This window comes from Coregonus clupeaformis, chromosome 10 (assembly GCF_020615455.1).
Source record: "Coregonus clupeaformis isolate EN_2021a chromosome 10, ASM2061545v1, whole genome shotgun sequence".
Lineage (NCBI taxonomy): Eukaryota > Metazoa > Chordata > Actinopteri > Salmoniformes > Salmonidae > Coregonus > Coregonus clupeaformis.
In genome coordinates, this window is record NC_059201.1 from 65143232 (window position 1) to 65169555 (window position 26324).

The following is a 26324-nucleotide window of genomic DNA, read 5'->3' on the forward strand; positions in this document are numbered from 1 at the left end:
TAGCGTTCATTGCCATGGTTACCAACTGTACCGCAGAAATGGAACCTAAATCACAGAGAATAGATGTTGTGGTGGCAGCTGCAGGGAAGTACTTCGGTGTACAAGGTTTTACTGCAGAAGAGTTACAAGGTGTGTTGAAGGAGAGAGTCCCGTCCTCCCAGGCTGTCGGCCTGGTGTAGGATCAGTTTGGGTCAAAGTAGTGGAATGGGGGGGTTGTACGGAATAGTGGTATATGGGTGTAGGGTTAGTTGGTGGTGCAATTTTATTTATGTATCACAAAATGTAACGTGATTGAACACACACTACCACACAGTAGGTGGCGGCATGCACAAACAAAATGTGCGAACGCCATGATACAGAAGAAGAAGCAGAAGCAGGCTAATACGGCCTTTTGGCCACTAGAGGCCTCTATGATCCTCTATGAGGATTGCGCACTGCCCTTCCCATCATGGCCGCCGGGAGTTGCCTGCTTGCCGCTCACAACGCATGCGCAATGAGTACAAACAAACGTTTGAAAGAAGTTTACCGCGAAACTGGTAAGTCAAGTTACAAACGTTTGTTTTAAGTGTTTTAGCAATTGTTATTCTCCGACGCTTGGCCCTAACTGCAACGAGAAATTGCACCTCTAAACTGTTCTACTAAAAATGATCGCCTTGTGAATAAAATATAAAAAGTTCCTTAGCTAGCTAACGTTAGCTGCTGTTGTTGACAACAACAAAAATACATCCGTGTTTCGTGAAGGCAATGCTCATGTTTGCTAGCTTTCAGATTGTATGTCATATTTTATCTATTTAGCTGCTATGTTTTTTTCCCCCTTCACTTTTCCTGTGTATGCTTTGATTAGTTGTCTGACGCTGTCTCTTTTTCCTAGCTAAAACTATGAAGCCTGTCCGGGGATCTGAACGCGCCCCATCCAAGGCGCCTAAAGGCAAAAAGACAGGCGAGAAGCCAAAGAAGCCGGGTGAAAAGACACGTCAACGGAGAGTTTCTCGGGTGAGAAAGTTCTTCAGAATTAAACCTCTGAGAGGAAACGGTTCTCCTTTGCTTTCATCACTTCATTCTCTCACACGTCCTGTCTGCATGTACTCTCCTCTTCAGGAGGAGCCCCAGCCAGGAACCAGCAGCCAGGTCCCTCAGCCAAAACCACAGAAGAAGAAAGGTGCCGCAGTTGCAGGTCCCAGGAAGGTGAAAGGTCAGGAGAAGTGGAAACCGCTGACCAAGGCCTCCATTACGGCTCTAGACAACATACTGGGCCTGTCTATACTGTGAGTAACATCCTCCATTATTGTTCTGATTGGGCCTGTCTATACTGTGAGTAACATCCTCCATTATGGTTCTGACTTGGCCTGTCTATACTGTGAGTAACATCCTCCATTATGGTTCTGACTGGGCCTGTCTATACTGTGAGTAACATCCTCCATTATGGTTCTGACTGGGCCTGTCTATACTGTGAGTAACATCCTCCATTATGGTTCTGACTGGGCCTGTCTGTACTGTGAGTAACATCCTCCATTATGGTTCTGACTGGGCCTGTCTATACTGTGAGTAACATCCTCCATTATGGTTCTGACTGGGCCTGTTGATACTGTAACACCCTCCATTATGGTTCTGACTGGGCCTGTTGATACTGTGAGTAACATCCTCCATTATGGTTCTGACTGGGCCTGTCTATAGCAGAGGAGCCATGACATGGGTGAACTGAAGCGTGACTAGCCCTGGTTTAAGGTTTCACTAGGTGGTTGTTGTTGTTACTGACCCATTTTATTTGTAACCTCTCTCTCTCTCTCTCTCTCTCTCCCTCTCTCTCCCTCTCTCTCTCTCTCTGTCTCTCTCTGTCTCTCTCTGTCTCTGTCTCTCTCTGTCTCTCTCTCTCTCTCTGTCTCTGTCTCTGTCTCTGTCTCTGTCTCTCTCTCTCTCTCTCTCTCTGTCTCTCTCTCTCTCTGTTCTCTCTGTCTCTCTCTGTCTCTCTCTGTCTCTCTCTCTTCTCTGTCTCGTCTCTCTGTCTCTCTCTCTCTCTGCTCTCTCTCTCTCTCTCTGTCTCTCTCTCTCTCTCTCTCTCTCTCTCTCTCTCTCTCTCTCTCTCTGTCTCTCTCTCTGTCTCTCTCTCTCTCTCTCTCTCTGTCTCTGTCTCTCTCTCTCTCTCTCTCTGTCTCTCTCTCTCTCTCTCTCTCTCTCTCTCTCTCTCTCTCTCTCCCTCTCCCTCTCCCTCTCTCTCTCTCTCTCTCTCTCTCTGTCTCTGTCTCTGTCTCTGTCTCTGTCTCTGTCTCTCTCTCTCTCTCTCTCTCTCTCTCTCTCTCTCTCTCTGTCTCTCTCTCTCTGTTTCTCTCTCTCTGTCTCTCTGTTTCTCTCTCTCTCCTTTTCTCCCTCTTTCTCTCCGCTCCCTCAGATCTGTTCTGGCCACGAGACGGACTGAGAAAGAGGAATCCCAGAAACATCTGAACATTCTGAAAAACAGGTGAGAGAATTGAACTAAGTGTAGGCCTGGGGACAGTGGACCCACTACGATCAGCATTGCCTCGCCCTGTACTAAGGGATAAGCCCATCCATAGATGACCTTATTCCACCCAAAATACTGGATTACTCATTGTTTTCACTTACGGTACCAGTCAAAAGTTTGGACACACCTACTCATTCCAGGGTTTTTCTTTATTTGTAATATTTTCTACATTGTAGAATAATAGTGTAGACATCAAAACTATGAAATAACACATATGGAATCATGTAGTAACCAAAACGGTGTTAAACAAATCAAAATATATTTGAGATTCTTCAAATATCCACCCTTTGCCTTGATGACAGCTTTGCACACTCTTGGCATTCTCTCAACCAGCTTCATGAGGTAGTCACCTGGAATGCATTTCAATTAACAGGTGTGCCTTCTTAAAAGTTAATTTGTGGAATTTCTTTCCTTCTTAATGCGTTTGAGCCATCAGTTGTGTTGTGACAAGGTAGGGGGGTATATAGAAGATAGCCCTATTTGGTAAAAGACCAAGTCCATATTATGGCAAGAACAGCTCAAAGTAAGCAAAGAGAAACAACAGTCAATCATTACTTTAAGACATGAAGGTCAGTCAATATGGAAAATGTCAAGAACTTTGAACGTTTCTTCAAGTGCAGTTGCACAAACCATCAAGCGCTATGATGAAACTGGCTCTCATGAGGACCGCCACAGGAATGGAAGACCCAGAGTTACCTCTGCTGCAGAGGATAAGTTCATTAGAGTTACCAGCCTCAGAAATTGCAGCCCAAATAAATGCTTCACAGAGTTAAAGTCACAGACACATCTCAACATCAACTGTTCAGAGGGGACTGTGTAAATCAGGCCTTCATAGTCGAATTGCTGCAAAGAAACCACTACTAAAGGACACCAATAAGAAGAGACTTGCTTGGGCCTAGAAACACGAGCAATGGACATTAGACCGGTGGTCTGGAGTCCAAATGGGAGATTTTTGGTTCCAACCGCCGTGTCTTTGTGAGGCGCGGTGCAGGTGAACGGATGATCTCCGCATGTGTATTTCCCACCGTAAAGCATGTAGGAGGAGGTGTGATGGTGTGGGGGTGCTTTGCTGGTGACACTGTCTGTGATTTATTTAGAATTCAAGGCACACTTAACCAGCATGGCTACCACAGCATTCTGCAGCGATACACCATCCCATCTGGTTTGGGCTTAGTGGGACTATCATTTGTTTTTCAACAGGACAATGACCCAACACACCTCCAGGCTGTGTAAGGGCTATTTTACCAAGAAGGAGAGTGATGGAGTGCTGCATCAGATGACCTGGCCTCCACAATCCCCCGACCTCAACCCAATTTAGATAGTTTGGGATGAGTTGGACCGCAGAGTGAAGGAAAAGCAGCCAACAAGTTCTCAACATATGTGGGAACTCCTTCAAGACTGTTGGAAAAGCATTCCAGGTGAAGCTGGTTGAGAGAATGCCAAGGATGTGCAAAGCTGTCATCAAGGCAAAGGGTGGCTATTTGAAGAATCTCAAATATAAAATATATTTGGATTTGTTTAACACTTTTTTTGGTTACCACATGATTCCATATGTGTTCTTTCATAGTTTTGACGTCTTCACTATTATTCTACAATGTAGAAAATAGAACAAATAAAGAAAAACCCTTGAATGAGTAGGTGTGTCCAAACTTTTGACTGGTACTGTATATATTAGTACATTCAAAGTATTCAGACCCCTTGATTTCTTCCACATTTTCTTACATTACAGCCTTATTCCCCTCATCAATCTACACACACTACCCCATAATGACAAAGCAAAAACAGGTTAATTGTTTTTGCATTATTTTTTATTTTTTTAAACAAACATATGACATTTACATAAGTATTCAGACCCTTTCCTCAGTCCTTTTTGTTGAAGCACCTTTTGCAGCGATTACAGCCTCGAGTCTTCTTGGGTATGACGCTACAAGCTTGGCACACCTGTATTTGGGGAGTTTCTCCCGTTCTTCTCTGCAGATCCTCTCAAGCTCTGTCAGGTTGGATGGGGAGCGTTGATGCACAGCTATTTTCAGGTCTCTCCAGAGGATTCAAGTCCGGGCTCTGGCTGGGCCACTCAAGGACATTCAGAGACTTGTCCCTAAGCCACACCTGCGTTGTCTTGGATGTGTGCTTAAGGTCGTTGTCCTGTTGGAAGACGAACCTTCGCCCCAGTCTGAGGTCCTGAGCGCTCTGGAGCAGGTTTTCATCAAGGATCTCTCTGTACTTTGCTCCGTTCATCTTTCCCTTGATCCTGACTAGTCTCCCAGTCCCTGCTGCTGAAAAGCATCCCCACAGCATGATGCTGCCACCACCATGCTTCACTGTAGGGATGGTGCCTGGTTTCCTCCAGACGTGATGCTTGGCATTCAGACCAAAGAGTTCAATCTTGGTTTCATCAGACCAGAGAATCTTGTTTTTCATGGTCAGAGTCCTTTAGCTGCCTTTTGGTAAACTCCAAGCGGCTATCATGTGCCATTTACTGAGGAGTGGCTTCCGTCTGGCCACTCTACCATAAAGGCCTGATTGGTGGAGTGCTGCAGAGATCGTTGTCCTTCTGGAAGGTTCTCCCATCTCCACAGAGGAACTATGGAGCTCTGTCAGAGTGACCATCGGGTTCTTGGTCACCTCCCTGACCAAGGCCTTTCTCCCCGGATTGCTCAGTTTGGCCGGGCGGCCAGCTCTAGGAAGAGTCTTGGTGGTTCCAAACTTCTTCCATTTAAGAATGATGGAGGCCACTGTGTTCTTGGGGACCTTCAATGCTGCAGAAATGTTTTGGTACCCTTCCCCAGATCTGTGCCTCAACACAATACTGTCTCTGAGATCTACAGACAATTCCTTCGGCATCATGGCTTGGTTTTTGCTCTGACATGCACTGTCAACTGTGGGACCTTATATAGACAGGTGTGTGCCTTTCCGATCATGTCCAATCAATTGAATTTACTTAGGGTTGACTCCAATCAAGTTGCAGAAACCTCTCAAGGATGATCAATGGAACATTTCGAGTCTCATAGCAAAGGGTCTGAATACTTATGTAAATAAGGTATTTCTGTTTTCTTTCTTCTAAAAACCTGTTTTCACTTTGTCATTATGGGGTATTGGGTCATTATGGGGTATTGGGTCATTGTGGGGTATTGGGTCATTATGGGGTATTGGGTCATTGTGGGGTATTGGGTCATTATGGGGTATTGGGTCATTGTGGGGTATTGGGTCATTATGGGGTATTGGGTCATTATGGGGGTATTGGGTCGTTATGGGGTATTGGGTCGTTATGGGGTATTGGGTCGTTATGGGGTATTGGGTCATTATGGGGTATTGGGGGTCGTTATGGGGTATTGGGTCATTATGGGGTTTTGTGTGTAGATTGAGCGGAATTTTTTTATTTAATCCATTTTAGAATAAGGCTGTAACGTAACAAAATGTGGAAAAGTCAAGGGGTCTGAATACTTTCCGAATGCACTGTATATTTAGTTATGTTAAGCGACTTGATCCTGCTATAAGAAGTCTTTCTTGGCTAACACACTTGATCCTACTATAAGAAGTCTTTCATGGCTAACACACTTGATCCTACTATAAGAAGTCTTTCTTGGCTAACACACTTGATCCTACTATAAGAAGTCTTTCTTGGCTAACACACTTGATCCTACTATAAGAAGTCTTTCATGGCTAACACACTTGATCCTACTATAAGAAGTCTTTCATGGCTAACACACTTGATCCTACTATAAGAAGTCTTTCTTGGCTAACACACTTGATCCTACTATAAGAAGTCTTTCTTGGCTAACACACTTGATCCTACTATAAGAAGTCTTTCTTGGCTAACACACTTGATCCTACTATAAGAAGTCTTTCATGGCTAACACACTTGATCCTACTATAAGAAGTCTTTCTTGGCTAACACACTTGATCCTACTATAAGAAGTCTTTCTTGGCTAACACACTTGATCCTACTATAAGAAGTCTTTCTTGGCTAACACACTTGATCCTACTATAAGAAGTATTTCTTGGCTAACACACTTGATCCTACTATAAGAAGTCTTTCTTGGCTAACACACTTGATCCTACTATAAGAAGTCTTTCATGGCTAACACACTTGATCCTACTATAAGAAGTCTTTCTTGGCTAACACACTTGATCCTACTATAAGAAGTCTTTCTTGGCTAACACACTTGATCCTACTATAAGAAGTCTTTCATGGCTAACACACTTGATCCTACTATAAGAAGTCTTTCATGGCTAACACACTTGATCCTACTATAAGAAGTCTTTCATGGCTAACACACTTGATCCTACTATAAGAAGTCTTTCTTGGCTAACACATTGACTGTATCGTGCCGATGGTTCCAGGTTCCTGTCTAAACTGGCTCAGCTGTCAGTCCCAATCCAGAACCAGGAAATGATGAGTCATGCTTCCCGTCAACACCAGGAAGAGACTAGAAAGGCAGCCGTGGGCAAGAAGAGCCTCAACAAGCTGGCGGTGCGACACTGGGAAGGGGGTGGGGGAACAAGCTGGCGGTGCGACACTGGGAAGGGGGTGGGGGAACAAGCTGGCGGTGCGACACTGGGAAGGGGGTGGGGGAAGCTTGGCGGTGCGACACTGGGAAGGGGGTGGGGGAACAAGCTGGCGGTGCGACACTGGGAAGGGGGTGGGGGAACAAGCTGGCGGTGCGACACTGGGAAGGGGGTGGGGGAACAAGCTGGCGGTGCGACACTGGGAAGGGGGTGGGGGAACAAGCTGGCGGTGCGACACTGGGAAGGGGGTGGGGGAACAAGCTGGCGGTGCGACACTGGGAAGGGGGTGGGGGAAAAGCTTGCGGTGCGACACTGGGAAGGGGGGTGGGGGAACAAGCTGGCGGGTGCGACACTGGGAAGGGGGTGGGGGAACATGCTGGCGGTGCGACACTGGGAAGGGGTGGGGGAACAAGCTGGCGGTGCGACACTGGGAAGGGGGTGGGGGAACAAGCTGGCGGTGCGACACTGGGAAGGGGGTGGGGGAACAAGCTGGGGGTGCGACACTGGGAAGGGGGTGGGGGAACAAGCTGGCGGTGCGACACTGGGAAGGGGGTGGGGGAACAAGCTGGCGGTGCGACACTGGGAAGGGGGTGGGGGAACAAGCTGGCGGTGCGACACTGGGAAGGGGGTGGGGGAACAAGCTGGCGGTGCGACACTGGGAAGGGGTGGGGAACAAGCTGGCGGTGCGACACTGGGAAGGGGGGGGGGGGAACAAGCTGGCGGTGCGACACTGGGAAGGGGGTGGGGAACAAGCTGGCGGTGCGACACTGGGAAGGGGGTGGGGGAACAAGCTGGCGGGTGCGACACTGGGAAGGGGGTGGGGGGAACAAGCTGGCGGTGCGACACTGGGAAGGGGGTGGGGGGAACAAGCTGGCGGTGCGACACTGGGAAGGGGGTGGGGGGAACAAGCTGGCGGTGCGACACTGGGAAGGGGGTGGGGGAACAAGCTGGCGGTGCGACACTGGGAAGGGGGTGGGGGGAAATGCTGGCGGTGCGACACTGGGAAGGGGGTGGGGGAACAAGCTGGCGGTGCGACACTGGGAAGGGGGGGGGGGGGAACAAGCTGGCGGTGCGACACTGGGAAGGGGGTGGGGGAACAAGCTGGCGGTGCGACACTGGGAAGGGGGTGGGGAACAAGCTGGCGGTGCGACACTGGGAAGGGGGGAAAAGCTGGCGGTGCGACACTGGGGAAGGGGGTGGGGAACAAGCTGGCGGTGCGACACTGGGAAGGGGGTGTGTGTGTGTGAATATTTGCATGGTATGTGTGTGGTTATCTAGTCTTGATTCTGCTACTGTGGGTCCCAGGCGGAGCTGAGGTCTGTGGTGGCCTCTCTAGAACAGCAGGAGGAGGAGAGAGACTCTCTGGAGCGCCAGTGTTTTAACCTCAGACAACTACTGGACCAGGAGGAGGAGAGGAACCAGCAGGTGAGACAGACCAGACCTGGGTTCAGATATCTCTAAAACTTTCGGTAAGACAGACCAGACCTGGGTTCAGATATCTCTAATACTTTCGGTAAGACAGACCAGACCTGGGTTCAGATATCTCTAACGCCAGGGTAGTGGGTTCGATCCCCGGGACCACCCATACGTAAAAATGTATGCGCACATGACTGTAAGTCGCTTTGGATAAAAGCGTCTTCTAAATGGCATATTATTATTATTATTATTATTAATGTGAAAATAAATAAATAATAGCGATAATTACACCGATTACGTTACAATAAATACTTTTTTTGGGGGGGAGGTGGTAGAGCTGGGTGATAAATGTAGCTATTTTGCTCGATAACAAATGCTGAAATGAAAAGCGTTTTTAATGGACCGTTACTTTACATTAGCAGCAGAGCTCTGGACTGTTGTTTCGAGTACCAAGTAAGACAACTACGATTCAAAAAGGAAGCTATTTCATCTAACATATCCAGGAAATGCATGATTTGATATTTTTATGTGCAACCTGTCAAAATATGATCCAGAATGATCAGATACATATTTTTTTTTGGGGGGGGCTCTTCAGAGAATTTGCTGCCGTCTTTGGCCTATAGACTAAACGATTCACAGCCTGAGGAAGTGGGAACTTAAAAACACCCTGTTGCTAACTTTAAACATGATATGATTGTGGGGAGAGGGAGGGAGTCAGCAGCCGTTAGCCTTCTTCACAGTGGGGAGAGGGAGGGAGTCAGCAGCCTTTAGCCTTCTCCACAGTGGGGAGAGGGAGGGAGTCAGCAGCCTTCTCCACAGTGGGGAGAGGGAGGGAGTCAGCAGCCTTCTCCACAGTGGGGAGAGGGAGGGAGTCAGCAGCCGTTAGCCTTCTCCACAGTGGGGAGAGGGAGGGAGTCAGCAGCCTTTAGCCTTCTCCACAGTGGGGAGAGGGAGGGAGTCAGCAGCCTTTAGCCTTCTCCACAGTGGGGAGAGGGAGGGAGTCAGCAGCCTTTAGCCTTCTCCACAGTGGGGAGAGGGAGGGAGTCAGCAGCCTTTAGCCTTCTCCACAGTGGGGAGAGGGAGGGAGAGTCAGCAGCCTTCTCCACAGTGGGGAGAGGGAGGGAGTCAGCAGCCTTTAGCCTTCTCCACAGTGGGGAGAGGGAGGGAGTCAGCAGCCTTTAGCCTTCTCCACAGTGGGGAGAGGGAGGGAGTCAGCAGCCGTTAGCCTTCTCCACAGTGGGGAGAGGGAGGGAGTCAGCAGCCTTTAGCCTTCTCCACAGTGGGGAGAGGGAGGGAGTCAGCAGCCTTCTCCACAGTGGGGAGAGGGAGGGAGTCAGCAGCCTTTGGCCTTCTCCACAGTGGGGAGAGGGAGGGAGTCAGCAGCCTTTAGCCTTCTCCACAGTGGGGGAGAGGGAGGAGTCAGCAGCCTTCTCCACAGTGGGGAGAGGGAGGGAGTCAGCAGCCTTTAGCCTTCTCCACAGTGGGGAGAGGGAGGGAGTCAGCAGCCTTTAGCCTTCTCCACAGTGGGGAGAGGGAGGGAGTCAGCAGCCTTCTCCACAGTGGGGAGAGGGAGGAGTCAGCAGCCTTCTCCACAGTGGGGAGAGGGAGGGAGTCAGCAGCCTTTAGCCTTCTCCGCAGTGGGGAGAGGGAGGGATTCAGCAGCCTTTAGCCTTCTCCACAGTGGGGAGAGGGAGGGAGTCAGCAGCCGTTAGCCTTCTCCACAGTGGGGAGAGGGAGGGAGTCAGCAGCCTTTAGCCTTCTCCACAGTGGGGAGAGGGAGGGAGTCAGCAGCCGTTAGCCTTCTCCACAGTGGGGAGAGGGAGGGAGTCAGCAGCCTTTAGCCTTCTCCACAGTGGGGAGAGGGAGGGAGTCAGCAGCCTTTAGCCTTCTCCACAGTGGGGAGAGGGAGGGAGTCAGCAGCCTTCTCCACAGTGGGGAGAGGGAGGGAGTCAGCAGCCTTTATCCTTCTCCACAGTGGGGAGAGGGAGGGAGTCAGCAGCCTTCTCCACAGTGGGGAGAGGGAGGGAGTCAGCAGCCTTTAGCCTTCTCCACAGTGGGGAGAGGGAGGGAGTCAGCAGCCTTTAGCCTTCTCCACAGTGGGGAGAGGGAGGGAGTCAGCAGCCGTTAGCCTTCTCCACAGTGGGGAGAGGGAGGGAGTCAGCAGCCGCTAGCCTTCTCCACAGTGGGGAGAGGGAGGGAGTCAGCAGCCGCTAGCCTTCTCCACAGTGGGGGAGAGGGAGGGAGTCAGCAGCCTTTAGCCTTCTCCACAGTGGGGAGAGGGAGGGAGTCAGCAGCCTTCTCCACAGTGGGGAGAGGGAGGGAGTCAGCAGCCTTTAGCCTTCTCCACAGTGGGGAGGGGGAGGGAGTCAGCAGCCTTTAGCCTTCTCCACAGTGGGGAGAGGGAGGGAGTCAGCAGCCGTTAGCCTTCTCCACAGTGGGGAGAGGGAGGGAGTCAGCAGCCTTTAGCCTTCTCCACAGTGGGGAGAGGGAGGGAGTCAGCAGCCTTCTCCACAGTGGGGAGAGGGAGGGAGTCAGCAGCCTTCTCCACAGTGGGGAGAGGGAGGGAGTCAGCAGCCTTTAGCCTTCTCCACAGTGGGGAGAGGGAGGGAGTCAGCAGCCTTTAGCCTTCTCCACAGTGGGGGGAGGGAGGGAGTCAGCAGCCTTTAGCCTTCTCCACAGTGGGGAGAGGGAGGGAGTCAGCAGCCTACAGCCTTCTCCACAGTGGGGAGAGGGAGGGAGTCAGCAGCCTTTAGCCTTCTCCACAGTGGGGAGAGGGAGGGAGTCAGCAGCCGTTAGCCTTCTCCACAGTGGGGAGAGGGAGGGAGTCAGCAGCCTTTAGCCTTCTCCACAGTGGGGAGAGGGAGGGAGTCAGCAGCCTTTAGCCTTCTCCACAGTGGGGAGAGGGAGGGAGTCAGCAGCCTTCTCCACAGTGGGGAGAGGGAGGGAGTCAGCAGCCTTTAGCCTTCTCCACAGTGGGGAGAGGGAGGGAGTCAGCAGCCTTCTCCACAGTGGGGGAGAGGGAGGGAGTCAGCAGCCTTTAGCCTTCTCCACAGTGGGGAGAGGGAGGGAGTCAGCAGCCTTTAGCCTTCTCCACAGTGGGGAGAGGGAGGGAGTCAGCAGCCGTTAGCCTTCTCCACAGTGGGGAGAGGGAGGGAGTCAGCAGCCGCTAGCCTTCTCCACAGTGGGGAGAGGGAGGGAGTCAGCAGCCGCTAGCCTTCTCCACAGTGGGGAGAGGGAGGGAGTCAGCAGCCTTTAGCCTTCTCCACAGTGGGGAGAGGGAGGGAGTCAGCAGCCTTCTCCACAGTGGGGAGAGGGAGGGAGTCAGCAGCCTTTAGCCTTCTCCACAGTGGGGAGAGGGAGGGAGTCAGCAGCCTTTAGCCTTCTCCACAGTGGGGAGAGGGAGGGAGTCAGCAGCCTTTAGCCTTCTCCACAGTGGGGAGAGGGAGGGAGTCAGCAGCCTTTAGCCTTCTCCACAGTGGGGAGAGGGAGGGAGTCAGCAGCCTTCTCCACAGTGGGGAGAGGGAGGGAGTCAGCAGCCTTCTCCACAGTGGGGAGAGGGAGGGAGTCAGCAGCCTTTAGCCTTCTCCACAGTGGGGAGAGGGAGGAGTCAGCAGCCTTTAGCCTTCTCCACAGTGGGGAGAGGGAGGGAGTCAGCAGCATTTAGCCTTCTCCACAGTGGGGAGAGGGAGGGAGTCAGCAGCCTACAGCCTTCTCCACAGTGGGGAGAGGGAGGGATTCAGCAGCCGTTAGCCTTCTCCACAGTGGGGAGAGGGAGGGAGTCAGCAGCCTTCTCCACAGTGGGGAGAGGGAGGGAGTCAGCAGCCTACAGCCTTCTCCACAGTGGGGAGAGGGAGGGAGTCAGCAGCCTTTAGCCTTCTCCACAGTGGGGAGAGGGAGGGAGTCAGCAGCCTTTAGCCTTCTCCACAGTGGGGAGAGGGAGGGAGTCAGCAGCCTTTAGCCTTCTCCACAGTGGGGAGAGGGAGGGAGTCAGCAGCCGTTAGACTTCTCCACAGTGGGGAGAGGGAGGGAGTCAGCAGCCTTTAGCCTTCTCCACAGTGGGGAGAGGGAGGGAGTCAGCAGCCTTCTCCACAGTGGGGAGAGGGAGGGAGTCAGCAGCCTTTAGCCTTCTCCACAGTGGGGAGAAGGAGGGAGTCAGCAGCCTTTAGCCTTCTCCACAGTGGGGAGAGGGAGGGAGTCAGCAGCCTTTAGCCTTCTCCACAGTGGGGAGAGGGAGGGAGTCAGCAGCCGTTAGCCTTCTCCACAGTGGGGAGAGGGAGGGAGTCAGCAGCCTTTAGCCTTCTCCACAGTGGGGAGAGGGAGGGAGTCAGCAGCCTTCTCCACAGTGGGGAGAGGGAGGGAGTCAGCAGCCTTTAGCCTTCTCTACAGTGGGGAGAGGGAGGGAGTCAGCAGCCTTTAGCCTTCTCCACAGTGGGGAGAGGGAGGGAGTCAGCAGCCGTTAGCCTTCTCCACAGTGGGGAGAGGGAGGGAGTCAGCAGCCTTTAGCCTTCTCCACAGTGGGGAGAGGGAGGGAGTCAGCAGCCGTTAGCCTTCTCCACAGTGGGGAGAGGGAGGGAGTCAGCAGCCTTTAGCCTTCTCCACAGTGGGGAGAGGGAGGGAGTCAGCAGCCTTTAGCCTTCTCCACAGTGGGGAGAGGGAGGGAGTCAGCAGCCTTTAGCCTTCTCCACAGTGGGGAGAGGGAGGGAGTCAGCAGCCTTTAGCCTTCTCCACAGTGGGGAGAGGGAGGGAGTCAGCAGCCGTTAGCCTTCTCCACAGTGGGGAGAGGGAGGGATTCAGCAGCCTTTAGCCTTCTCCACAGTGGGGAGAGGGAGGGAGTCAGCAGCCTTCTCCACAGTGGGGAGAGGGAGGGAGTCAGCAGCTTTTAGCCTTCTCCACAGTGGGGAGAGGGAGGGAGTCAGCAGCCGTTAGCCTTCTCCACAGTGGGGAGAGGGAGGGATTCAGCAGCCTTTAGCCTTCTCCACAGTGGGGAGAGGGAGGGAGTCAGCAGCCTTTAGCCTTCTCCACAGTGGGGAGAGGGAGGGAGTCAGCAGCCTTCTCCACAGTGGGGAGAGGGAGGGAGTCAGCAGCCTTCTCCACAGTGGGGAGAGGGAGGGAGTCAGCAGCCTTTAGCCTTCTCCACAGTGGGGAGAGGGAGGGAGTCAGCAGCCTTTAGCCTTCTCCACAGTGGGGAGAGGGAGGGAGTCAGCAGCCTTCTCCACAGTGGGGAGAGGGAGGGAGTCAGCAGCCTTTAGCCTTCTCCACAGTGGGGAGAGGGAGGGAGTCAGCAGCCATTAGCCTTCTCCACAGTGGGGAGAGGGAGGGAGTCAGCAGCCGTTAGCCTTCTCCACAGTGGGGAGAGGGAGGGAGTCAGCAGCCTTTAGCCTTCTCCACAGTGGGGAGAGGGAGGGAGTCAGCAGCCTACAGCCTTCTCCACAGTGGGGAGAGGGAGGGAGTCAGCAGCCTTTAGCCTTCTCCACAGTGGGGAGAGGGAGGGAGTCAGCAGCCTTCTCCACAGTGGGGAGAGGGAGGGATTCAGCAGCCTTTAGCCTTCTCCACAGTGGGGAGAGGGAGGGAGTCAGCAGCCTACAGCCTTCTCCACAGTGGGGAGAGGGAGGGAGTCAGCAGCCTTTAGCCTTCTCCACAGTGGGGAGAGGGAGGGAGTCAGCAGCCTTCTCCACAGTGGGGAGAGGGAGGGAGTCAGCCAGCCTTCTCCACAGTGGGGAGAGGGAGGGAGTCAGCAGCCGTTAGCCTTCTCCACAGTGGGGAGAGGGAGGGAGTCAGCAGCCTTTAGCCTTCTCCACAGTGGGGAGAGGGAGGGAGTCAGCAGCCTTTAGCCTTCTCCACAGTGGGGAGAGGGAGGGAGTCAGCAGCCTTTAGCCGTCTCCACAGTGGGGGAGAGGGAGGGAGTCAGCAGCCGTTAGCCTTCTCCACAGTGGGGAGAGGGAGGGAGTCAGCAGCCTTTAGCCTTCTCCATAGTGGGGAGAGGGAGGGAGTCAGCAGCCTTCTCCACAGTGGGGAGAGGGAGGGAGTCAGCAGCCTTCTCCACAGTGGGGAGAGGGAGGGAGTCAGCAGCCTTTAGCCTTCTCCACAGTGGGTGAGAGGGAGGAGTCAGCAGCCTTTAGCCTTCTCCACAGTGGGGAGAGGGAGGGAGTCAGCAGCCTTCTCCACAGTGGGGAGAGGGAGGGAGTCAGCAGCCTTTAGCCTTCTCCACAGTGGGGAGAGGGAGGGAGTCAGCAGCCTTTAGCCTTCTCCACAGTGGGGAGAGGGAGGGAGTCAGCAGCCTTCTCCACAGTGGGGAGAGGGAGGGAGTCAGCAGCCTTCTCCACAGTGGGGGAGAGGGAGGGAGTCAGCAGCCGTTAGCCTTCTCCACAGTGGGGAGAGGGAGGGAGTCAGCAGACTTTAGCCTTCTCCACAGTGGGGAGAGGGAGGGAGTCAGCAGCCTTTAGCCTTCTCCACAGTGGGGAGAGGGAGGGAGTCAGCAGCCTTTAACCTTCTCCACAGTGGGGAGAGGGAGGGAGTCAGCAGCCTTTAGCCTTCTCCACAGTGGGGAGAGGGAGGGAGTCAGCAGCCTTTAGCCTTCTCCACAGTGGGGAGAGGGAGGGAGTCAGCAGCCTTCTCCACAGTGGGGAGAGGGAGGGAGTCAGCAGCCTTTAGCCTTCTCTACAGTGGGGAGAGGGAGGGAGTCAGCAGCCGTTAGCCTTCTCCACAGTGGGGAGAGGGAGGGAGTCAGCAGCCGTTAGCCTTCTCCACAGTGGGGAGAGGGAGGGAGTCAGCAGCCTTTAGCCTTCTCCACAGTGGGGAGAGGGAGGGAGTCAGCAGCCTTTAGCCTTCTCCACAGTGGGGAGAGGGATGGAGTCAGCAGCCTTTAGCCTTCTCCACAGTGGGGAGAGGGGGGAGTCAGCAGGGCCTGGCAGATACTTTCATAGTAGGAATCAACATAATGTATAGTCTATTACTGAGTTAATAATGTCTTTAGAACAATCTACATTTTTAAATTTTTTAAATGTTAGTCATTTAGCAGACGCTCTTATCCAGAGCGACTTACAGTTAGTGAGTGCATACATATTAATGTTTGTTCATACTGGCCCCCGAGTGGGAAACCGAGTGGCGCAGCGGTCTAAGGCACTGCATCTCAGTGCTTGAGGCGTCACTACAGACCCCCTGGTTCGATTCCAGGCTGTATCACAACCGGCCCGTGATTGGGAGTCCCATAGGGCGACGCACAATTGGCCCAGCGTCGTTCCGGGTTTGGGCGGTGTAGGCCGTCATTGTAAATAAGAATTTGTTCTTAACTGACTTGCCTGGTTAAATAAAATAAACCCTGCCGTTGCAAACGCCATGCTCTACCAACTGAGCTACACGGGAATCTACAGGAACTCTGTGTAGCAACATAACTGAACATTACAGATGGAAGCAAAATACTTCGGTAAGAAGAAGACGTTGTCTGGAATTGGTTTTGTAATAGAATGATGACAAAATAGGAACTAAGCCCATATTTGGGTATCTGGTTCTTTCATTGACAGGAAGCTTCCTCCTTGATGGGGATCAAGTCCTCAGTGGCATTCTAAATAGGACCCTATTAACTAAATAGTGTAATATTGTGACCGGGAGCTAAAGGTAATGCACTATATAGGGAATAGTCTAGGGAGCTAAAGGTAATGCACTATATAGGGAATAGTCTAGGGAGCTAAAGGTAATGCACTATATAGGGAATAGGGAGCTAAAGGTAATGCACTATATAGGGAATAGGGAGCTAAAGGTAATGCACTATATAGGGAATAGTCTAGGGAGCTAAAGGTAATGCACTATATAGGGAATAGTCTAGGGAGCTAAAGGTAATGCACTATATATGGAATAGGGAGCTAAAGGTAATGCACTATATAGGGAATAGTCTAGGGAGCTAAAGGTAATGCACTATATATGGAATAGGGAGCTAAAGGTAATGCACTATATAGGGAATAGGGAGCTAAAGGTAATGCACTATATAGGGAATAGGGAGCTAAAGGTAATGCACTATATATGGAATAGGGAGCTAAAGGTAATGCACTATATAGGGAATAGGGAGCTAAAGGTAATGCACTATATAGGGAATAGGGAGCTAAAGGTAATGCACTATATAGGGAATAGTCTAGGGAGCTAAAGGTAATGCACTATATAGGGAATAGTCTAGGGAGCTAAAGGTAATGCACTATATAGGGAATAGGGAGCTAAAGGTAATGCACTATATAGGGAATAGTCTAGGGAGCTAAAGGTAATGCACTATATAGGGAATAGTCTAGGGAGCTAAAGGTAATGCACTATATAGGGAATAGGGAGCTAAAGGTAATGCACTGTATAGGGAATAGGGAGCTAAAGGTAATGCACTATATAGGGAATAGTCTAGGGAGCTAAAGGTAATGCACTATATAGGGAATAGGGAGCTAAAGGTAATGCACTATATAGGGAATAGTCTAGGGAGCTAAAGGTAATGCACTATATAGGGAATAGTCTAGGGAGCTAAAGGTAATGCACTATATAGGGAATAGGGAGCTAAAGGTAATGCACTATATAGGGAATAGGGAGCTAAAGGTAATGCACTATATAGGGAATAGTCTAGGGAGCTAAAGGTAATGCACTATATAGGGAATAGTCTAGGGAGCTAAAGGTAATGCACTATATAGGGAATAGGGAGCTAAAGGTAATGCACTATATAGGGAATAGGGAGCTAAAGGTAATGCACTATATAGGGAATAGTCTAGGGAGCTAAAGGTAATGCACTATATAGGGAATAGTCTAGGGAGCTAAAGGTAATGCACTATATAGGGAGCTAAAGGTAATGCACTATATAGGGAATAGTCTAGTCAAAGGTCATTTGAGATGCAGCCTGTGTGTTCTTCTGTTTATGGCTCCTCCTCTCTCCTCCTCCCCTCCCCTCCTCTCCTCTCCTCTCCTCTCCTCTCCTCTCCTCTCCTCTCCTCTCCTCTCTATGTTGTCTTAGATCCTCCAGTTGTCAGAACAAGGAGTCCTTCGTCTCCCCACTGTGCCTCAGCGTAAAGACAGAACCTTACAGGTTAACTCTCCTCCTCTCCTCTCTCTATGTTGTCTTAGATCCTCCAGTTGTCAGAACAAGGAGTCCTTCGTCTCCCCACTGTGCCTCAGCGTAAAGACAGACCCTTACAGGTTAACAAGCGGTAACACACACACAGGTTCCCAATGCATTCTGGGAACCATAAACAATAGTCTCTTCAGTCATAGACACAGGTTTTCATAGCAGTGGTTTATTCTGGAAGTGGTTGTGATCTCAGTTTTCTGTAGAAGAGGATGTGGTCAGACACATTTTATATTTAGTTCTTAAGAGCTAATCCATTCTATACTAGGAGACCAGGAAGGTCACAGCAGAGTTAATACATTCTATACTAGGAGACCAGGAAGGTCACAGCAGAGCTAATACATTCTATACTAGGAGACCAGGAAGGTCACAGCAGATCTAATCCATTCTATACTAGGAGACCAGGAAGGTCACAGCAGAGTTAATCCATTCTATACTAGGAGACCAGGAAGGTCCCAGCATAGCTAATCCATTCTATACTAGGAGACCAGGAAGGTCACAGCAGAGTTCATCCATTCTATACTAGGAGACCAGGAAGGTCACAGCAGAGTTAATACATTCTATACTAGGAGACCAGGAAGGTCCCAGCAGAGTTCATACATTCTATACTAGGAGACCAGGAAGGTCACAGCAGAGCTAATACATTCTATACTAGGAGACCAGGAAGGTCACAGCAGAGTTAATACATTCTATACTAGGAGACCAGGAAGGTCACAGCAGAGTTAATACATTCTATACTAGGAGACCAGGAAGGTCACAGCAGAGTTCATACATTCTATACTAGGAGACCAGGAAGGTCACAGCAGAGCTAATACATTCTATACTAGGAGACCAGGAAGGTCACAGCAGAGCTAATCCATTCTATACTAGGAGACCAGGAAGGTCACAGCAGATCTAATCCATTCTATACTAGGAGACCAGGAAGGTCACAGCAGAGTTAATACATTCTATACTAGGAGACCAGGAAGGTCACAGCAGAGTTAATCCATTCTATACTAGGAGACCAGGAAGGTCACAGCAGATCTAATACATTCTATACTAGGAGACCAGGAAGGTCACAGCAGAGTTAATCCATTCTATACTAGGAGACCAGGAAGGTCACAGCAGATCTAATCCATTCTATACTAGGAGACCAGGAAGGTCACAGCAGATCTAATCCATTCTATACTAGGAGACCAGGAAGGTCACAGCAGAGTTAATACATTCTATACTAGGAGACCAGGAAGGTCACAGCAGAGTTAATACATTCTATACTAGGAGACCAGGAAGGTCACAGCAGAGTTAATACATTCTATACTAGGAGACCAGGAAGGTCACAGCAGAGTTAATCCATTCTATACTAGGAGACCAGGAAGGTCACAGCAGAGCTAATACATTCTATACTAGGAGACCAGGAAGGTCACAGCAGAGTTAATCCATTCTATACTAGGAGACCAGGAAGGTCACAGCAGAGCTAATACATTCTATACTAGGAGACCAGGAAGGTCACAGCAGAGTTAATCCATTCTATACTAGGAGACCAGGAAGGTCACAGCAGAGTTAATACATTCTATACTAGGAGACCAGGAAGGTCACAGCAGAGTTAATACATTCTATACTAGGAGACCAGGAAGGTCACAGCAGATCTAATCCATTCTATACTAGGAGACCAGGAAGGTCACAGCAGAGTTAATACATTCTATACTAGGAGACCAGGAAGGTCACAGCAGAGTTAATACATTCTATACTAGGAGACCAGGAAGGTCACAGCAGATCTAATACATTCTATACTAGGAGACCAGGAAGGTCACAGCAGAGTTAATACATTCTATACTAGGAGACCAGGAAGGTCACAGCAGAGTTAATACATTCTATACTAGGAGACCAGGAAGGTCACAGCAGATCTAATCCATTCTATACTAGGAGACCAGGAAGGTCACAGCAGAGCTAATACATTCTATACTAGGAGACCAGGAAGGTCACAGCAGAGTTAATACATTCTATACTAGGAGACCAGGAAGGTCACAGCAGATCTAATACATTCTATACTAGGAGACCAGGAAGGTCACAGCAGATCTAATCCATTCTATACTAGGAGACCAGGAAGGTCACAGCAGAGTTAATACATTCTATACTAGGAGACCAGGAAGGTCCCAGCAGAGTTAATCCATTCTATACTAGGAGACCAGGAAGGTCACAGCAGAGTTAATCCATTCTATACTAGGAGACCAGGAAGGTCACAGCAGAGTTCATCCATTCTATGCTAGGAGACCAGGAAGGTCACAGCAGAGTTCATCCATTCTATACATTGCATTTCTGTCTGATCTGTAATACATTCTGTTCTAGACATTTCTGTCTGATCTGCAATACATTCAATATTTTACATTTTATATAATCTGCAACACACTTTACAATACATTTACAATACATGTATTTTTGGTAATAGGAGATTCTATACAGTGTAGTTCTGTCTGATCTCCTCCACCCTGTTAACCAAGCTCTTTCAGGCACTCTCCTCCACCCTGTTAACCAAGCTCTTTCAGGCACTCGGCCCCCTCCTCCACCCTGTTAACCAAGCTCTTTCAGGCCCCCTCCTCCACCCTGTTAACCAAGCTCTTTCAGGCCCCCTCCTCCACCCTGTTAACCAAGCTCTTTCAGGCACTCGGCCCCCTCCTCCACCCTGTTAACCAAGCTCTTTCAGGCACTCTCCTCCACCCTGTTAACCAAGCTCTTTCAGGCACTCTCCTCCACCCTGTTAACCAAGCTCTTTCAGGCACTCTCCTCCACCCTGTTAACCAAGCTCTTTCAGGCACTCGGCCCCCTCCTCCACCCTGTTAACCAAGCTCTTTCAGGCACTCGGCCCCCTCCTCCACCCTGTTAACCAAGCTCTTTCAGGCCCCTCCTCCACCCTGTTAACCAAGCTCTTTCAGGCCCCCTCCTCCACCCTGTTAACCAAGCTCTTTCAGGCACTCGGCCCCCTCCTCCACCCTGTTAACCAAGCTCTTTCAGGCACTCGGCCCCCTCCTCCACCCTGTTAACCAAGCTCTTTCAGGCACTCCCTCCTCCACCCTGTTAACCAAGCTCTTTCAGGCACTCGGCCCCCTCCTCCACCCTGTTAACCAAGCTCTTTCAGGCCCCTCCTCCACCCTGTTAACCAAGCTCTTTCAGGCACCCTCCTCCACCCTGTTAACCAAGCTCTTTCAGGGAAGGTTGTTTTTATAGTCAAGAGGTCTCAGAATAACCTGGGAGTTTTATGACATGTACATGTCATTTAAAAAAGGGAAATCTTGAAGGAGAAACAGTTTGGCCACTACTGAACAAATTCATCTTAAACATTTTAATTAGTGGTTTTTTTCCGACCGTCCTCTCCCCCTTCTAGGAGCAGATGCTGCGTCTGGTTCCTAGCGGAGACTCCATCACCACGAGACTCCATCACCTAGCCAAGACCCTCCAGACATCCGGGCCGGTCCAGGATGCCAAGAATCTACTGGACCTTGCCTACAGACACGCTGACCACCTGATCACTCCGCCTACAGCTGTCAGCCAATAGCAAGGCTCCATCCACCCTGGTTCACCAATAGCAGGACTCCATTAGCCATATATTTATATGACCATATATATTAGCCATATATTTAAATGACCATATATTAGCCATTTTTTTTTATATGGCTCTGCATGGACCACCTGACTTTAATAGCTACATAGTTAACATTGTATACTGCATTGGGAGTAGCCCTATTTGTACATATGTAAGTGTTGTCCATGGTTTCATCTTTTAGCAGTAGATGATAATGTTCTGCGGATTAAAAACCTGAAGAAGTCTTTTTTTGTGTTGGAATTGTTTTTGATCAGTTCCTAAGATAATGCCAATAGTTCTAATAATGCATGAAGTCCAAAGCAAGCCCGTCACCCAGCTGAAGATAATGCCTATAGTTCTAATAATGCATGAAGTCCAAACAGGGCTGAAGTAAGCCCGTCACCCAGCAGAAGATAATGCCTATAGTTCTAATAATGCATGAAGTCCAAACAGGGCTGAAGTAAACCCGTCACCCAGCTGAAGATAATGCCTATAGTAAGCCTGTACGTGTCATCCAGAATGGGTCTGTAACGTCTGAACGCATATAGGCCAGCCAGTCACAGTCAGCTAGTAGCGCTGCAGTAATCCCACAGTGGAGCGATACAGTCAGCAGTAATCCACAGTGGAGCTATACAGTCAGCAGTAATCCACAGTGGAGCTATACAGTCAGCAGTAATCCACAGTGGAGCTATACAGTCAGCAGTAATCCCCAGTGGAGCTATACAGTCAGCAGTAATCCACAGTGGAGCTATACAGTCAGCAGTAATCCACAGTGGAGCTATACAGTCAGCAGTAATCCACAGTGGAGCTATACAGACAGCAGTAATCCACAGTGGAGCTATACAGTCAGCAGTAATCCACAGTGGAGCTATACAGTCAGCAGTAATCCACAGTGGAGCTATACAGTCAGCAGTAATCCACAGTGGAGCTATACAGTCAGCAGTAATCCACAGTGGAGCTATACAGTCAGCAGTAATCCACAGTGGAGCTATACAGTCAGCAGTAATCCACAGTGGAGCTATACAGTCAGCAGTAATCCCCAGTGGAGCTATACAGTCAGCAGTAATCCACAGTGGAGCTATACAGTCAGCAGTAATCCACAGTGGAGCTATACAGTCAGTATGCAGTAATCCACAGTGGAGCTATACAGTCAGCAGTAATCCACAGTGGAGCTATACAGTCAGCAGTAATCCACAGTGGAGCTATACAGTCAGCAGTAATCCACAGTGGAGCTATACAGTCAGCAGTAATCCACAGTGGAGCTATACAGTCAGCAGTAATCCCCAGTGGAGCTATACAGTCAGCAGTAATCCACAGTGGAGCTATACAGTCAGCAGTAATCCCCAGTGGAGCTATACAGTCAGCAGTAATCCACAGTGGAGCTATACAGTCAGCAGTAATCCCCAGTGGAGCTATACAGTCAGCAGTAATCCACAGTGGATCTATACAGTCAGCAGTAATCCACAGTGGAGCTATACAGTCAGCAGTAATCCACAGTGGAGCTATACAGTCAGCAGTAATCCACAGTGGAGCTATACAGTCAGCAGTAATCCACAGTGGAGCTATACAGTCAGTAGTAATCCACAGTGGAGCTATACAGTCAGCAGTAATCCACAGTGGAGCTATACAGTCAGCTAGTAACGCTGCAGTAATCCACAGTGGAGCTATACAGTCAGCAGTAATCCACAGTGGAGCTATACAGTCAGCAGTAATCCACAGTGGAGCTATACAGTCAGCAGTAATCCACAGTGGAGCTATACAGTCAGCAGTAATCCACAGTTGAGCTATACAGTCAGCAGTAATCCACAGTGGAGCTATACAGTCAGCAGTAATCCACAGTGGAGCTATACAGTCAGCAGTAATCCACAGTGGAGCTATACAGTCAGCAGTAATCCCCAGTGGAGCTATACAGTCAGCAGTAATCCACAGTGGAGCTATACAGTCAGCAGTAATCCACGGTGGAGCTATAGAGTCAGCAGTAATCCACAGTGGAGCTATACAAGTCAGCAGTAATCCACAGTGGAGCTATACAGTCAGCAGTAATCCACAGTGGAGCTATACAGTCAGCAGTAATCCACAGTGGAGCTATACAGTCAGCAGTAATCCACAGTGGAGCTATACAGTCAGCAGTAATCCACAGTGGAGCTATACAGTCAGCAGTAATCCACAGTGGAGCGATACAGTCAGCAGTAATCCCCAGTGGAGCGATACAGTCAGCTAGTAATCCCCAGTGGAGCGATACAGTCAGCAGTAATCCACAGTGGAGCGATACAGTCAGCAGTAATCCACAGTGGAGCGATACAGTCAGCAGTAATCCCACAGTGGAGCTATACAGTCAGCAGTAATCCCCAGTGGAGTGATACAGTCAGCTAGTAATCCACAGTGGAGCGATACAGTCAGCTAGTAACGCTGCAGGGTCCCTAACAGGACTGTGGAGCACTAGATCTGGTAGTCTCCCCTATGTAGGGTCCCTAACAGGGCTTTTTAGGGAACTAGATCTGCGAATCCCCCCTCCGTAGGGTCCGTCTACTCCTGGAGTCAGACGAGTCGTCGTTGAAGACTCTCTCGATGGTGGAGGGCAGCGAGGCGCGGACGGTGCGCACCCAGGCCTCGGGCGGCGAACACGTAGAGGACAGGGTTCAGGGAGCTCTTCAGATACACCAGGAACAGAGAGACGTACGCCCCCGTGAACGACGCCCGGTACAGCCCCGCCCGGTCATGCCGCCCTGCCGCCAGCGCCCGCAGGAAGCGGCAGGTGAAGTAGGGCACCCAGCAGGAGAGGAAGAGGAGCATGGTGAGGAAGAGGAGCCGGTACAGCCTGGCCATCTGTCTCGCAGTCGCTGAGGATGAAGAGGTTGGTCTGGCGTCCCCTGCCTGCCTGGCGGTCCACAGCACGGCTATGTTACTCACCAGGAACACCGTTAAAGGCAGGAGGAACCCAGCGACCGTCTCCGTCAGAAACAGCCCAGCGCTGTACCCAATGCTCTCCAGACACTGGGTGGTACCGTTGAGCTCCAGCAGGGCTGCGCTGTGGAGGTAGGGGGCGGCGAGGGCAGCAGCCAGCCCCCATAGGACACCACACACCAGGGGAACAGCCCAGCGAGGACGCTTCAGACTGGACCAGACTGGCCTGAGGAGACACAGACATCTCTCCACAGCCACGGCACACAGTAGGAAGGCTGCAGCGTACAGCCCCAGGCCCCTCAGGAATATCACCAGGCGGCAGGCCAGTTCCCCCAGGGGCCAGCTACAGCCGTGGGCCAGGTACGCCAGCATCAGAGGGGTGCGGAGGAGGAGAACCAGGTCAGCCAACGCCAGGTTCACCACGTAGACGCGGAAGCTGCTGGCGCCGCGCGTCTCTCCCTCGCCCACGCTGCCACGCCTCATCAGGCGGCCACGCCCACGCCAGGCCAACGCCCACACCACTAGGCCGTTCAAGGTCACGCCCACCTGGGAGACAGACAAGAAGAGGAAGTGATGTCATAAACCAGCAGACACTGCAGGAACCTCGAGGACTGAAGCTATGCCAGGTGTGAATGGTCTTGTTCCAGCCCAGCACTAACGCACCTGATTCAACATGGCATGGTCTTGTTCCAGCCCAGCACTAACGCACCTGATTCAACATGGCATGGTCTTGTTCCAGCCCAGCACTAACCCACCTGATTCAACATGGCATGGTCTTGTTCCAGCCCAGCACTAACGCACCTGATTCAACATGGCATGGTCTTGTTCCAGCCCAGCACTAACGCACCTGATTCAACATGGCATGGTCTTGTTCCAGCCCAGCACTAACGCACCTGATTCAACATGGCATGGTCTTGTTCCAGCCCAGCACTAACGCACCTGATTCAACATGGCATGGTCTTGTTCCAGCCCAGCACTAACACACCTGATTCAACATGGCATGGTCTTGTTCCAGCCCAGCACTAACGCACCTGATTCAACATGGCATGGTCTTGTTCCAGCCCAGCACTAACGCACCTGATTCAACATGGCATGGTCTTGTTCCAGCCCAGCACTAACGCACCTGATTCAACATGGCATGGTCTTGTTCCAGCCCAGCACTAACGCACCTGATTCAACATGGCATGGTCTTGTTCCAGCCCAGCACTAACGCACCTGATTCAACATGGCATGGTCTTGTTCCAGCCCAGCACTAACGCACCTGATTCAACATGGCATGGTCTTGTTCCAGCCCAGCACTAACGCACCTGATTCAACACGGCATGGTCTTGTTCCAGCCCAGCACTAACGCACCTGATTCAACACGGCATGGTCTTGTTCCAGCCCAGCACTAACGCACCTGATTCAACACGGCATGGTCTTGTTCCAGCCCAGCACTAACGCACCTGATTCAACATGGCATGGTCTTGTTCCAGCCCAGCACTAACGCACCTGATTCAACATGGCATGGTCTTGTTCCAGCCCAGCACTAACACACCTGATTCAACATGGCATGGTCTTGTTCCAGCCCAGTACCAACACACCTGATTCAACATGGCATGGTCTTGTTCCAGCCCAGCACTAACGCACCTGATTCAACATGGCATGGTCTTGTTCCAGCCCAGCACTAACGCACCTGATTCAACATGGCATGGTCTTGATTGAAGCCAATTGAATCAAGTGTGCCGGAACGAAAACCTGCACGGCAGTACCTGGACTGAAGTAGACTGAACTAGAATTAGTCTCTAGACTAGAGACTCACCAGGAAGATGACTATGGTGAGCAGCATCTGAGCGATGCGGCCCGTCTCTGCCTGCCAGGTGCCGGTGCAGCCCAGTCCTTCACCGGGTCCTGCTGGGCTGGGAGAGGGCCGGGTCAGGAACCACTGGCTGGTGTTCACAAGGTTCATATTGGCTCAGATAGGAAGATATAGACCTGGAGCTGCTGTGAGGAGACCTATGGAGACAGACAGTGTGGAGATATATGTTAACTAGACCACAGGAAGGAGACCTATGGAGATATATGTGGAGATATACACTGCTCAAAAAAATGAAGGGAACACTTAAACAACACAATGTAACTCCAAGTCAATCACACTTCTGTGAAATCAAACTGTCCACTTAGGAAGCAACACTGATTGACAATAAATTTCACATGCTGTTATGCAAATGAAATAGACAACAGTTGGAAATTATAGGCAATTAGCAAGACACCCCCAATAAAGGATTGGTTTTGCAGGTGGTGACCACAGACCACTTCTCAGTTCCTATGCTTCCTGGCTGATGTTTTGGTCACTTTTGAATGCTGGCGGTGCTTTC

General features: G+C 50.8%; 2 protein-coding genes across 6 annotated transcripts; one reads left to right on the forward strand and one right to left on the reverse strand.

Annotated features, from left to right (window-relative positions):
• The first annotated feature begins 428 nt into the window (after window positions 1-428).
• Window positions 429-21308, forward strand: LOC121565251 (centromere protein Q). Of its 5 annotated transcripts, none has more exons than XM_045223205.1 (8): window positions 429-536; window positions 872-993; window positions 1099-1265; window positions 2387-2455; window positions 6842-6971; window positions 8312-8431; window positions 17397-17468; window positions 20866-21308. In XM_045223205.1, exons 1-8 carry the CDS (start codon window positions 449-451, stop codon window positions 21034-21036), a joined length of 939 nt encoding a protein of 312 aa, XP_045079140.1. In that variant the 5' UTR covers window positions 429-448; the 3' UTR covers window positions 21037-21308. The 5 variants fall into 5 exon arrangements, with proteins under 5 accessions (XP_045079140.1, XP_045079141.1, XP_045079144.1 ...); XM_045223206.1 differs by having other exon boundaries at window positions 17406-17468; XM_045223209.1 differs by lacking the exon at window positions 17397-17468 and adding an exon at window positions 17507-17578.
• Window positions 21309-23406: 2098 nt separating this feature from the next.
• On the reverse strand, window positions 23407-25915 carry LOC121565250 (apelin receptor). Its single transcript, XM_041876042.2, has 2 exons — window positions 25769-25915; window positions 23407-24513 (listed from the first exon to the last, which is right to left on the reverse strand). Exons 1-2 carry the CDS (start codon window positions 25913-25915, stop codon window positions 23602-23604), a joined length of 1059 nt encoding a protein of 352 aa, XP_041731976.2. The 3' UTR covers window positions 23407-23601.
• Window positions 25916-26324: the final 409 nt, after the last annotated feature.

Coding starts and splice junctions, on each gene's coding strand:
- LOC121565250 (XM_041876042.2), bottom strand. CDS start 25,915: ATGAACCTTGTGAACACCAGCCAGTGGTTCCTGACCCGGCCCTCTCCC. Junction 24,514..25,768: donor TCACCATAGTCATCTTCCTG/GTGAGTCTCTAG, acceptor TCTGTCTCCCAG/GTGGGCGTGACCTTGAACGG.
- LOC121565251 (XM_045223205.1), top strand. CDS start 449: ATGGCCGCCGGGAGTTGCCTGCTTGCCGCTCACAACGCATGCGCAATG. Junction 1,266..2,386: donor ATACTGGGCCTGTCTATACT/GTGAGTAACATC, acceptor CCGCTCCCTCAG/ATCTGTTCTGGCCACGAGAC. Junction 2,456..6,841: donor CTGAACATTCTGAAAAACAG/GTGAGAGAATTG, acceptor CGATGGTTCCAG/GTTCCTGTCTAAACTGGCTC.